The 14,746-nt window shown below is 35.6% G+C and overlaps 1 protein-coding gene across 1 annotated transcript; it reads left to right on the forward strand.

Annotated features, from left to right (window-relative positions):
• The first annotated feature begins 3,101 nt into the window (after window positions 1-3,101).
• LOC125680495 (uncharacterized) lies at window positions 3,102-14,746 on the forward strand. The gene is made up of 13 exons (XM_056153880.1): window positions 3,102-3,111; window positions 4,020-4,193; window positions 4,907-5,693; window positions 5,835-5,908; window positions 6,127-6,188; window positions 6,369-6,392; window positions 6,509-6,624; window positions 8,520-8,715; window positions 8,938-9,132; window positions 12,763-12,859; window positions 13,073-13,183; window positions 14,178-14,222; window positions 14,367-14,746. Exons 3-13 carry the CDS (start codon window positions 4,907-4,909, stop codon window positions 14,379-14,381), a joined length of 1,722 nt encoding a protein of 573 aa, XP_056009855.1. The 5' UTR covers window positions 3,102-3,111; window positions 4,020-4,193; the 3' UTR covers window positions 14,382-14,746.

Genomic DNA, 14,746 nt, shown 5'->3' on the forward strand with positions numbered 1-14,746 from the left:
AAAGACCGGTCGCTTCGCGAAGGGACATTCACTACCTATATTAAACTAAAAAAATTGATGCGGCGCCGGGATTGGGAATTGAACAAAGGACCTCCCGGTTACAAAGCGAGCGACCTAACCACTAGGCTTTTGCTACCGGTTTTTGAACAAGTGTTAGGTATAAATGATTACAACATATAAAAAAAAATCCATCTGGAGGCTTCTACAAAAATATAATCTTCCTCTAAAATATAATTTTTACATAAGATTTTAAAAAATTCGAACTCATTTTGTTTATCATTTTAATGATATTTATCATATTGAATGAGACATAGATTTTACAATATCAAAGCCAATCAAAGTTGTTTTAAATTGACTTAATTAAAATTGATATACAAAATAGCATAGGTTACTTCAAAATCCCTTTTAGAATCATTTGTGAAGAATATACTTTTCACTTTACCAGTGTAGAGAGCAAACTTACATTTTCATATAACAACAGCCATATTAGAAACGTATTTATCTTTTAAAAAAGTTACGAAACATCCTTGAGAACACTAGAGCAACATGTTCACCAGGCATGGAGACTTGGCATTAAACCATTCTGGAGAGGTCAATATTATTGAAGAAAACCATAGCGACTGAATTAGAATTTGCATCGCTTTAATGTTCACTTTTTGTTTTAACGTCCCGTCGAGAATGTTTTGCTCATATTGAGACGTCACCAGACTGTTGTAGGTGAACTACACTGTACCACAAATTTACACCTATGCTTAGCGCTGAGGGTTCTTTTTCGTCCCAACGTCTGCCGCAACACGGGACCTCCGTTTTAAAGGCCATATTCGAAATACCCATGATGCTCACTTCTATGTGCCGAGCTTTTGGTGAAGGAGGAATCACTACCTATGTTATCGTCTTGGGTTTGACACCGCCATGGCACGAGCGAGAATCGAAATCACAACCTCTCAGTTACGATCTACCACTGCGCTACCGCAACTGATAGCATCGCTTTAGCTGCAACAATGTAGTCCTCTACGATTTTTTTATTCTAACGTTTTCGGAAGAGGGCTTCTTCGTAATGATGGCGCAAAGATATTTTATGAATAACCTGTAATAAGCTCCGTGTATTTGTCTCCAATGTTGTTTACACTAAAAAGAGTACCAACTTTGCGCTTGGGTATGTCTAATAAGCTTGAAGGTTTGTTTCATTAAATGCCATGTTCAACATGCAAAATACCTCTTCTGCTCCGCCATCCTTGTTATCGCGAGATCTCGTAGATGGATCTACTGAAAAACCTAGACATTGAGAATTAGCGCGAAAATGTAGTTACTCGAGCCATTCCAACAAAGAAAGGAAAATCATATGGTGGCAACAAAATTTATACTCTGTTGTTCGTTTTTTAACTTCATATCAAATTTAAACCTTTTCAATGCCGATGAAATCGGTTTTTAATCCGCACTTGTTCATTGATGTAAACACTACCTTATATGGGCATATGCAGATAACTTGACAACCGGAAGTTCAGCTTCAGTACATCAGACATGGTGCACAATATAAATCGAGAAATTTGAATACATCGAAATTATTACAAACGGCTCATAAATCGTAAGTTGCTGGTTACATGTAAATATTGACTAAGAAACATAATATAATTCTATTTACGTTAAGAAGGCCAGCAAAGGTTTAGAATGATCGAAAATGTAGGAGTGAATCACTCCTCCATCTGCACCAATACAGAGATCCAAAGGAATTGTAGACATCCCCCAAAGTCAGAGAAGGCTACATCATTGCAGCTAGCATGACTTTGAAAGTAATAACACGTACATGTATGCTCTCCATTTTTATAAGAATATAAAACACGATTCGAAGGAACCGGTTTTCTCATGTCCCGTAGCTTTGTTATTTTTCTTGGCAATTAACAATAGAATACATATTGTTGTTTGAAAATTGTCATTTATCAATGACGATTGAAGAAGTTGACAACTTATTTACAACCCCTATAATAGGGAGATCCCCGAGTATGAAAACCACAACTCAGACAACCTAAACAAGAATGACATTGGGATCTCCCTAATTTTTATAAATATTGATAAATACAAACATAATAAAATTGAAAAATAAGGTGGCACCTTAAATTTTTGCCACACAACACAAATATAGTAACAGGTACAAACAATCCTTAAAAGCTGATAAACAGTAAGAATTGTTTATATTAGGAAAAGAACTGTCCAGATATTTCATTTTAAAGTTTAGAACTTTGATATATGGATACCTGAAACAGTTTTAAAATGTTTCATGCCAGTCACATTAACTATTTAATTCAAATTTCATGGAGAGAAAAAAAACCCACCCATAACCATTAACAAATAGATTTATCATCTCATGTTAATTCCCTGTGTGCATGCTACAATTAGAGTGTAAGACATGTGTGCATATAAATCTATGTCATTTATATCGAAAAAAGTCAGGTACATATGTACAAGGTGTTGCACTGCATGTCATTTAAATTCATTGCTGTACCATACGAACATACACAAACGTTTGTCGTGATCAGGCATATACTAGCGAGTCTCTTGCCGTCGAAATTTACATTTTTGAGATAATTTTTATGACTCTAATTTTCACAAAATAGGTACTCCAAGTGACACCTTTGTTCCTCATTAAGAGACGTTATTCACACAGAACAACTACACGTGTGTATTATGTACACACAGCTTAGGAACAATACCATGTTTCAGAGTTGACGTGTACACGTATGTCCTAATCTATCTACAATGAATGGAATCTCTTATCAGTAATGCTGAAACACTAATGTTGTACTAAAATGGGTGGTTCTCAGCTTCAAAGACACATAAGCCGGATGGGATTTGATTTTCACGAACCCGCATGAAACCAAGGAATGTTATAAAGTGTCTACGATTGTCGAAGTTACCTAAATCAACATACACGGTAGTGGCATGAATCTGTAATTAGAGATAACACACTTCCAAGCGGATATAAAAGGTAATAAAAACACCCAATATTGGGCCCCGATTTAGATATTAGCTTTAAATCTGTACCACACCTTTTTTGTTGTTGTAAATTTCCCTTTTCTTCCTTCGCATTTATTTCAGTGAGGGAAACCGTCAGAGGTACGTGTTCTACTTCTAACGATTTTAATGTAACTTTGTGTCGGTATTGAATTAATCCTTCTGAGAAATATACTCTATCTTTCCATTTTAGATATCGCATTCAGTCAGTCACTGAATCATTTTGTGCACAAGCAAACTTTTCATCAGTCAGTTTGTAGATTTTTAAAAATAGGTTGTAATAAACAGTAACATGTACAGTCTTGTACGAAACAAATTTAAAAAGGGAAAGAAAATTGTTATGCATATCTATCCCTGCATATTTTATTCACTTGGCTTTTTAGATCAAGCGTTAGATAGCAACAAAAATGCGTTGTATGAGATTTACTAAACAGTAAAGTTCTAACACTGTGTCACCATTAACTTTTCGCTGCAGTCTTCAGAGGATAATTATTTTTGGTATGTTGATGAATGAGAAAAGGCACGGATAACAACAAATGACTTATTAGTGTCGGGGATATGGAATTTATTCGGATTAATCAGATTAAATGATAACATTCTCGGTATATTAAGCTACACGCTTGTTTATGTGTTTTGTACCCCGAATTACATGCAATTTTATCCTACGTAGAAGCTCACAAAATGTTCTCATCGAGAACGCTATGCAATATACTAAATCATTCCCCTTCTTCGAATTGAGCTGACTGTACTTGATAAGCCAGCAGGGGATCGGAGCACCCTTAAATTCCTTTCATGGTGACAATTTAAATCATTAAGAGGTCTTGAATGTTATCAACTCAAGTACCGACATACCCTTCTGTCACACCCAGAAACATTATCGACGCCTTACATCAAATCTATTTTTGGAACTCGGCAAACTCCCATTATTGAAGTTTGCATTAAAAATAAGGAAGACAACTACCTGTATTTTGAGGGAAAATCTCATCCATTTTTTTTTGCCGGTTTCATAGTACAATTATATCATTGCTGTGGCGCTGTGTGAAAAGAGATACGGATACGCCCAATATCACTTAAATCTGCTGAGAGTGAAAGGCTATCAGCAAGTACCGTGTGTCAGAATAAACGTCCTTGTTTGGTTAGAACAAATAGTGCAGGAAAGTGGGACTAATCCGCACAGAAAGCAAGTATCATTATACTTCAATGCATTTTTATAAATTATAATACCGGAAATTATTACACCGGAAGTTATAGCCACCTTAGAAAATGTGCTTCAAATAAATTGTCCGATTGAACACAAGTTGAATCGTCTTTGATCTTCATCGCAGAGGGTAGAGTTTTGTGTATTTTTCTGCACATTTTGAAGAATATATAAGTAAGGTAGTATGTGCTCTTTTTTGTTTTAGACGATTTTTGCATTATGAATACCTTTAAAGTCGTTAATTCTCAATGTACATGGGAAGATGAGAAATTTAGACGGAGTGGAAAGATATATAAGAGAAAACTATCTCTGAAGTTTCAGGGTGTGGCCCATTATACATGTATATGAAACATTGCATAGCATTGTGAAATTTGTTTTATAACTTTATTGCTTTATGTGAAGTTTATAATCCTTTTATGGGATTATATTATTTACTAACCTGTACTGAGTAAATGAACAAGCTAATGCACGGGTGAACTTCAGAACAGACTGATGAACAGATAAGACTTTGTACATCGAGCTATTTACTTTTCCCTTTCAGACTTCACTTTCTGAAATACTAGTACTTTGTGCCAAAGAATTTCATTTCTAAATCAAAAAAGGTGACAATGGTAAGTCCTATGTGTATTCCTCTTCTTTTTTGTTACAGAAGACTTGATTCTCATTCTGATTATTGTAATACTTTTGTATTGCTGACAGATGAGGACCATATGTATCGCTGTTTTCCTGACTATTGCGTATTTTAAAAATGTTGACTCATCAATCGATACCATAGAAACCATATCAACAATGACAAGCAACGATGGAACTACCATTTCACCGTCCTCTGAAAATACTACATCACCATCGTCTGAAAGTACCACATCACCCACCACTGCAAATGTAACAAGCACTGAGTCTTCAACTGAATTTTTCTCCAGTACATTGACAAATGGGTCCTCCATGACTACTACTACTACTAAGGAGAAGACGACATCAGGTGTTACTGCAGAATCATCAACTGCTGACGTCACGACAACGTATACAACAGAAACAAACACGTCAGCAGATACCACAACCACAATAAACGAAACAAGTGAACCAACAGCAACAACAGATCCGGAAGTAACAAGCACAACAGACCCGTCAGCCACAGAAGAACAGGGAACAAGCACAACAGACCCGTCAGCCACAGAAGAGCAGGGAACTGGCACAACAGACTCGTCAACCACAGAAGAACAAGTAACAAGCACAACAGAACACAGCAACACGCCAACTGGATCAACACACTCAGCAGCAGAAACAACAACACACTTAGCAACAGAAGAAACAACAAATGACGAGACCTTTACTAGTCCGGAGTCTACTGTTGATGGAACAAGTTCAGAGTCTTCCATTGATGCAACAACTTCGACAGAGGAAACAACATCATCTATTCGAACAACAACCATGGCACCGACGTCAACAACACCGTCAAATATCAATGATATAATACATGTAGATACAGGTATATTACAAGTAAAACATATACATACATTGTATAACTACAGCGAACATTTCTATTCTTTTAAAAACAAATACATTTACATGTTGATGTTTCGTGTATCTGTCTTAAATCTGCGACCTCTCTTTCATATTCAACCTGTAGCAAATGCAGTAATGACGGTGTCGCTAGAAGTCATATTCATCAGCTGTGTGTTAGAAGAGGACGCCAGGCAAAACGTAAATACTGATTTTGATGGTTGAACATTCTGTTTATTCCTCACAGAGGATACTTCGTAGTTTTATTTTATGAGGTGATCATGGGGTGATGATTTTCTAGTACACATAAATTACAACTCTGTTTTCTTTCCATGCGTTTATAATAGATTCTTTATCATCCAGATCATGGAACCGCTACATACGAAAATGAAATTGATTTATGATGTGTCACTTTTCAGATGAGTGATGCTCTTTCTGAAATTCATGGATTCAGATCAGTGGTCATTGAAAATAGCGAAAGGTTTGCTTAACTTAGATCTTAACTTTGATAAAGAAATCACTCTTATTGTCAAGATTTACATGATAATTTCACCAGCTTTAACCTCTGATTACTAAGCAATTGTTGATGTGGATTTTGCTCTAAACTTAATTCGAATTAAGATGGATTTTTATCAGTAATTATATTGCATACCGATTTCAGCTGCCTGAGGAACACAAATGGAAGGTAACTCATCAGTCAAATATGAAATTATTATAGAAATGGAAAACGCCTTTTTATTGTTATTCACACGATACCATCCAGAAATCACAACAAATAATTCATCTGCATTATTTCTCCAGGAAAATCACATTCAAAGTGTTTCTTGAGGCACGAGTTCTTCTCGAGAATCGAGAAAATATAACATCAGAGATCAACTCGACAGTTGGGAGCATCAGTAACGTGAAAAGTTTGTTGGGTATGTACGATTGTCGGGTATGTACGATTGTTGGGTATGTACTACTGTCGGGTATGTACGATTGTTGGGTATGTACTACTGTCGGGTGTGTACGATTGTCGGGTATGTACGATTGTCGGGTGTGTACTACTGTCGGGTATGTACTACTGTCGGGTATGTACAATTATCGAATGTGTACTACTGTCGGGTGTACGATTATTGGGTATGTACAACTCTCGGGTATGTACGATTGTCGGATATGTACTACTGTCGGGTGTGTACAACTGTTGGGTATGTACTACTGTCGGGTATGTACTACTGTCGAGTGTGTCCTACTGTCGTGTATGTACTACTGTCGGGTATGTACTATTGTCGGGTAGGTACTACTGTCGTGTATGTACTACTGTCGGGTATGTACGATTGTCGGATGTACTACTGTCGGGAATATACGATTGACGGGATGTACTACTGTCGGGTATGTACGATTGTCGGGTATGTACTTCTGTCGGGTATGAACTATTGTCGGTACTAATGTCGGATATGTACTATTGTTGGGTATGTACGATTGTCGGGTATGTACGATTGTCGGGATGTACTACTGTCGGGTATGTACAATTGTCGGGTGTGTACTACTGTCGGGTATGTGCTACATGTACTGTCCGGTATTTACTATTGTTATACCCCTATAAAACAGTTCCTATATAACTCCTTACAAAAAAAGTCCAACATTTCGACTGTTCTGGCGACTGTTGGACCGGGAACTGTTAAAATCGACTGTTGACCAATGACGTCATATGGCGCTAACTCGAGTTATCTTTTCGTACCGATTGGATAAAGAGAAATGGCGGATGCATATTTTGCGACAGCAACGGAAGATGAAATTCAATTAATTCTTTAAAGTAGGGACAGCAAGAACATAGAAAAATTATTTGTTCATTTTCTAGAATCAATTGTATCAGATGAAGTTTAGTTATTTTTATTTTATTCGTGTTAAAGCTATACGCAAGTCACATGATTCTTGTGTCTGCTGATTTGTTTACGTAATGGCGAGGTTCACTGATTTGACTGGTGATGAAATACAGAATTTAGTTAATGAAAAGCAGAGCAGATACACGAAAAATATAATTATCAATTAGGATGTTAGGTATGTTTTCTTTTAAACTAGTGGAATCGGTGATAATTGGTCGCAATCACACTGTCCCGTTTAAAGTCAACCACCTAGTAAAAACAACCTTAAAAATGAGAGTGTATAACAAAACAGTTATTGACTGGGTTCGAGGACAACAGCTGTTTTGTTTGACCCTCAAACGGATCGGTTACCCTCAGCCTACGGCTTCGGGCAACAGACCCGTTCTCGGGTCAAACAAAACAGCTGTTGTCCTCGAACCCAGTCAATAACTGTATACTGTCGGGTATGTACGATTGTGGGGTATGAAAAGAAATGCGAGCATAAAAGACTTATACTCATGGCTACATGCCGTTTGCACACATTATTTCTAAGAATTTACCATTTTCATGGGTGAATTGAATATTTAAAGATTATGACTTAACTATCCGAATTGTTAGTTATTCTACATGCATATAGATCTGTTTTGAACCCTGTAGTATCAATAACTTCTAAAATTTATACTCTGTCTACCACACGTTTGAAATACATGAAATTAGATTGAAGTTTCACAACATTAAATTCATTAGAATTAGAAATTTATTATAAGATATTCCCTTTTCGTCATACTTTTGTCACAAATCTCGTTTTTGCAATGTTTCGAAGAGTGAGCAAATCAAAGTTATATAGCGATCTGTACGCTGTATTTCAACTGTTTTAACATGTAGTTACAAATGCAGTTCAATTCTCTGGTAGGGAACACGCTAAAATAACTTTTTAGTTTTTCTCTGACAAATATGTTGTATTTCAGCTTTTAAGATGCCAGACGACATGTGTCATTCCGATGTTTGTCGGGAAGCCCTTTTAGAACACAAGGGATATAACTGCGAATCCGATAGCCCGGATGGAAACTGTTCTTTAGTTTCCCCATGCCACATTTTGACATGTGAAAATGGAGGAACGTGCTCCGTGGAAGCGAATCGTACACACTACAACAGTGTTTGCAAGTGAGTCTACTCAATTTAACGACAGCAAGGATAATTGAAATAGTAATTTATCGATAGTTCAAAGTAGATACATGTAGGTATGATTTTTTTTATTATACAAAAGTCTCTAAAGTACTTTAAACGCAAGGTATAGTCGAGATGTGTTTGTTAAAATACATTTAAAAGCATGAAAAGATGCTTATGCTAGTGAAGAATGAAGTCGGGATATATATTGCTTTTCAGATGTAAAGAAGATGATATGTACAGCTTTTCTGGAATAGAGTGTGAGAATAAAACCATTTCGTGGAAGTTGTGGACGATCATCGCTGCCGGAGCAGGAGGAGGAATCATTGTCATTCTTCTCTTTGCTGTTGGTATAATCTGCGCAAAAAGGAAATCGATGTCTTCGAAAGAGGGGGTCTATGGTTATGATATGGGGTAAGAATATTTGGGATTGATCATTATATACATATACCTGTGAAATTGACATCCAGTATCACAGTATCAAAATTTTACATTTACTTAAGTTCCATATATAAGCGGAAGTGTGCTATGGTTAATATAACAGCATGTCACTTTGCTTGATCGAATGTGCACATTTTACTCCCTGTTTGGCTGCTTTCTAGACGTTCCGTCCCATAATCAATCCGTCCCTTAGTCGATTCGTCCCATTACCGATCCGTCCCTAGACTATCCGTCCCCTAGTTAATACGTCCCCTAGTCGATCCGGCCCAGAAAAAATAATATAATTGGTTTGATTCATCTGCGTATTTCATCTTCATGGTGTGTGTGCCGCTGATGTCTTCTGTCATCAGGTAGTCATCCTTTAATATGCTCTATGGTATTTATGGCTTGATTGCAGACTAATTAACCTTGATCACACTTAATGTATATCAATCTTCTTGACACTTTTTATCATAACAAATGTCTCTTCTTTTAAAAGCAAGATAAACATGCTTTGCCAAAGCATTTAGTGTATGTGTTCCTCCATATTGAAATAAGCTTTCAGTTTTCCCAAAAAGAAGAGATGTTTTGATTTTCAATACAAAGAATACCTTTTGTTTTTAGACAAATACTCTGTCATTTCTTGGAATATTTCTATACCTGCCACATTCTATTTCCAAATCATGAGCAATTCTTTGAACTTCTGGAGTAAAAAAAACAACAACAAAAAAAAAAACCCACTTCTAATAGTTAGTTTACTGTAAGCTCGTAATTAATGATCAAAGGTTGCACAACAATGCAGTTATAAAAACTGTTTCACTAAGGTGTTTTCACAATGATCAGTGGACATGGGACACACATTTACATTGATTGCTATACATAGTTGAATAACGATGTTTTTACAATAATTAATGAGCACACATTTTCATAACCATTGCACTTTAAACAAAAATTATAAATCCTAGTGAAGGGTTGTATAAACAATTTTATTTACAGGTCTAACTTCGGCAGTTATCTAATTTTGATAACTATAACTGCAATATATATGCAAAAACTTTCCTTTTTCTTAAGTAATAATCTTTTATTGTATCTTTGATAAAAAAAATTGGAGGGGCTGGATCGACTAAGCAAAATGGGCCGAATCGACCATGGGACGGACCGTTTAGGGACGGATCGACTAGGGACGGACCGACTGTGGGACGGAACGACCTGCTACCTGTTTGGCTCTGTGGTTGAGTTTAGATGACCAGGCGTTGCCATTCTTTCAATGTGATTGGTCATTGAGATCAAAAGTAAAATCTGTTTCATCGAAATGTATGAGAAACCTTGCCCGAACATTTGCACGCTCGATCAAACGAGGTCTCATGCTGTTATTGAAACGATAATATTTACATGTACTATTCTAGAGCGAGGAATCGCGAAATTCAAACATTATACATTTAGAATACATGTATGTAATGTAGTTTATTTTGTTCAAATGTAAATATTTACATTTGCCAATGTCTTTCTTTACGTGACAATACTTACGAAATTGACTTTCAGTTTTTTATGACATAAAGTGGGTCACGTGATCAGGCTTTCTTGTGTATGAATACAATCACCGCTTCTAAAGCATTTGGGTCGATTGTACCAAGTACTTTCACCTGGCTTCTTGCGTATGGAATGGCATCATAACAAAAAAAAATGGAAAACACGCCATAGAATATTTATCTAGAGTTTATTTTGTAAACAGACAAGAATTTCATCAATTGATGAAATTTCAGAAACATTAAACCAGGGACCTATATACTACTTAGTATATAGGTCCCTGATTAAACATACTGTTCAGTTCTTTTATTTTAAATACCGTCTGCAACTAGAACGGCAACTTTGCAATATGGCGAATGAATTTAATGAACAAAGAAATGGAGGTAGATTTATAGGCCTATTTACTTTATGAAGATGTGAGTCCTACGAGCTACAAGTCCTCTTGTTTCCAGGCAACAACCAGTCCTGAGCGAGGAGGCTGGTTTCAAGGTTCGACAAATTAAGTTCTCGTCAGGGCACCACTTCTAGTCTCCATTAAAATCCTACAACAGAAATCTCTCAAGTGAACAAATCCTCTCTGTCAGTTCGTGTTTATTTCTCGTACACACCCTGGAGATCATAAAAGGAGGTCATAAAAGCAACCTACCTGCATTTCGCTTAATTCTGTCGGTGTAACACTACGAATGTAGGACAGAAAGTCACAGGACAAAAAGTCACGGACAAAATGACCATGGACAAAAAGTCACAATAAGAAATTTTTATGAAAGTAGGACAAAATGTCACAGGACAAAAAGTCACAGGACAAAATGTCACAGTTTATAAGAAAATAAAAAGTATTGATTTTTTATATATATTTTAAAACATGTCTGTTCTTTTTGTAAAGTTTAAAGAAAATACATATGCAAAATTTATATTTTCTATGAGATTTTGATAATAATCATAAAATTGCTATTCCTTTTATCATATTTATTGTAAAATATTATTTTGATTTTTAAAAAGAGATTAAATAAAAATAAGCTTGATGATCATTTGGTTTAGTATACTACATATTAATGATTGTCAAAACAATTTGATGGCAGAATTATGGTTGGCTTCCTTTCACTCCAGATTATTGTCAAAACAAGAAGTGAGTGAACTGTCATATAATAATTGCTAAATAAACAAGTTGATTTTTCCTTTCTTATTATCTAATAATGAACATCTAATAATGAACTGAAAGTGCTTAAATGTGGCAAAACAAACACCAATAAGAATGATGACATGTATTCCCTTCTACCTCCCATCCACTGTAAGAAATGTATGGTGTCTGAACAACAGCTTTAGTGAGCTTTTTTGTGACTTTTTGTCCAGTGAAGTTTTGTCCTGTGACTTTTTGTCCTGTGACTTTTTATCCTATCTAATCAAAAGTCATCATTGTGACTTTTTGTCCTGTGACTTTTTGTCCTACGGATTTTGTGACTTTTTGTCCTGTGTCTTTTTGTCCTGTGACTTTCTGTCCGTATACCAACACTACAGCTACGAGTCCTAACGATGAACATGCCGTTGTTTCCTCCTAAAACTTGCAAAAACATGATCAAATGATTCACGTTAACTTGATCCATCTTCTCTCAGACCCGTGTTAGCTAATGAAAAAATATATATCATTAATGATGCGCCATCACAACCATTATAGGATTTGATCACGTGGCCAACTTCATGTCATATCCAAAATGATATCTTATTTTTTATTGGTAGTTTTGTGTACTGTTTACTAATAAATTAATTTTGAAGTATGATGACCGTGAGACCTTGATGTCAAAATAGACATACATGTATAAGTATGAGTAATGTGAGAACTTTATGTTAATATTTAGATGTAGGAATAATGAATTCGAGAAACGTATGACAAATGTAAATACTAATATTTAGGTATAATGAACTGTACACATTAATGTTTAAGTATAATGAACCTGAAAATTTGATGTTCATATTCATATTTTGGTATAATGGACTGAGAACTTGATATTTAAGCATGGTGACCTTGAGAACTTGATGTCAATAACGACATTTAAGAATTTAAGACTGCCGTAAAAACTTGGTGTTGATATTGATATATAGGTATGACGACCGTGAGAACTTGATGTTTGAGCCTTATCTTAGTAGTCATGAACACCACAGAAAACCGCTATCGAAAGATGAAAGAATGGAACAAACGGTAGGGAGGTTTGATTATTTAGATAAACTAATCCAAGTGTTGTATCATAGTGCAACGAATTCAAGAGAACATTGATCAAATCTATAGAATATATCAGACAATCCTGAATGATCATAAATTGTATTATGTAATTACAGAATTTACAGACATTTGATATTGTATTATGTAATTACAGAATTTACAGACATTTGATATTGTAATATGTAATTACAGAATTTACAGACATTTGATAACCAGGGATACGATCAGTGGGACCCTTCAGAGAGCAAAGACACATACGCCTCTATGGATAGACACTTCCAGAGTCCCAGCTTCCAAACACAGGTATTGCAATCTCTCTCTCTCTCTCTCTCTCTCTCTCTCTCTCTCTCTCTCTCTCTCTCTGGAGTTAGAAAGTGAACGATATATATATATATATATATATATATATATATATATATGAGAGAGAGAGAGAGAGATGGAAACCCACTTCTGCTCCTACCCGGGTTTGAACTCGCAACCTGCGTGTGACCAGCGCACTTGACCGCTCGATCATCCATATTTTCCCGTATGTTTCGAAGACATGGATATATATTGTTATGAATTAAGACGACACTTTCGATTAAATTTGATTGATTATTTAAAATTCAAGACGAGAAAATAAATCTGAAACTGCACACTCTTGCGCATGTGTATCCCCTTCCAAACAAACTGCAGATCAATAGAAATTCACGTGAACTAGAAGTAGATGTTTACATATTCAAACCTTGGTCCCACCTAAAGCTATTGATCACGATACCATTATCATAAACAAATGCAATGTTCTTTGTTTATTAGAGACGACAGGAATTAAGTTTTGGAATTAAGATACAAGCAAACATTTGTTAACAGTTTGAACTAGAAATCACGTGTAAAAGGGTTAGTTTACGCATAGAGTACATCTTGTTCTTTTGAGGAATTTAAGATATATCATATTGATCTGGAGATTTTATCCTTACACCACCACCATGTGATGTAATCCAAAATCGACCAAATGTTTTTCAAAAAATAGTACTACATGCGCGTAAGGGATTTTTTTTGGGGGGGGGGGGGGTAAAGATGCCTTTGCATCACGTACAAAATTTTACCTTGATCTTAAGGTATATACCTTGACCTTGAGGTATATGAAATCCGGTAGATAAAATATGTATTCTTTAAAAAAAAATCAAGCTTTGTCTATCCCCTGAGTGTGTGGAATATACATGTAAATACCCTGCACCTGAGTAAGGTTTTGATATTCTTTGAGTGTGCTCTGCGGGGTATTTGCCCGTGATGGTTTCATCTATGAATTTTCTTTCAGATAACAAGACCTAAGATAAAAACAAATAAAGACAATGATGACCAGGTTTGTGAAAGTTTTCCTCATTTGCATAGTGTTTCACGTTTCAAGTGGTATACAAGGTAAAATCCCTTTTCGATAAACTTTCCTTGTCACTGTAGAAACCATGGACTGTATTGAAAATCCATTTATGATTTCTTTAATTGATAGCTCACGCCATTTTGATGACGCCACGTTCAAAGCACAGTTCTCTGGCAGATCCTCCCCCCAGATCCACTGGAAATCGGATCACTTTGGAAAAATAGAATTCAATTAAAATTCTGTTTTGTGAAGCATGAGACAAACGTTTGCTGTTAACGATTTCAAGTCCAAAATGGAAGTTATGGTGCTGTTGATCATTGTTTACATATATATTAGACCATGAAGTTTGAGAATTACGTTGTTCTTTGTACGTGTGCTTCTAATCATTAAAACGTTATTTGTCTTTTTCTTTTAATTTCTCAATGTAATCATATTTAACATACCTTTTTAATGTTATGTCGTTTAAAACATACATGTATCGAGATTAATAAAACCAGCAAACATTTTCA

Source organism: Ostrea edulis, chromosome 2, assembly GCF_947568905.1.
Source record: "Ostrea edulis chromosome 2, xbOstEdul1.1, whole genome shotgun sequence".
Lineage (NCBI taxonomy): Eukaryota > Metazoa > Mollusca > Bivalvia > Ostreida > Ostreidae > Ostrea > Ostrea edulis.

Excerpts from the sequence above, each read along its gene's own strand:
- LOC125680495 (XM_056153880.1), top strand. The coding sequence starts at position 4,907 with ATGAGGACCATATGTATCGCTGTTTTCCTGACTATTGCGTATTTTAAA. Across the intron at positions 6,189-6,368 it reads GTCATTGAAAATAGCGAAAG|CTGCCTGAGGAACACAAATG; the intron begins GTTTGCTTAACT and ends TACCGATTTCAG. Across the intron at positions 6,393-6,508 it reads CTGAGGAACACAAATGGAAG|GAAAATCACATTCAAAGTGT; the intron begins GTAACTCATCAG and ends TTATTTCTCCAG.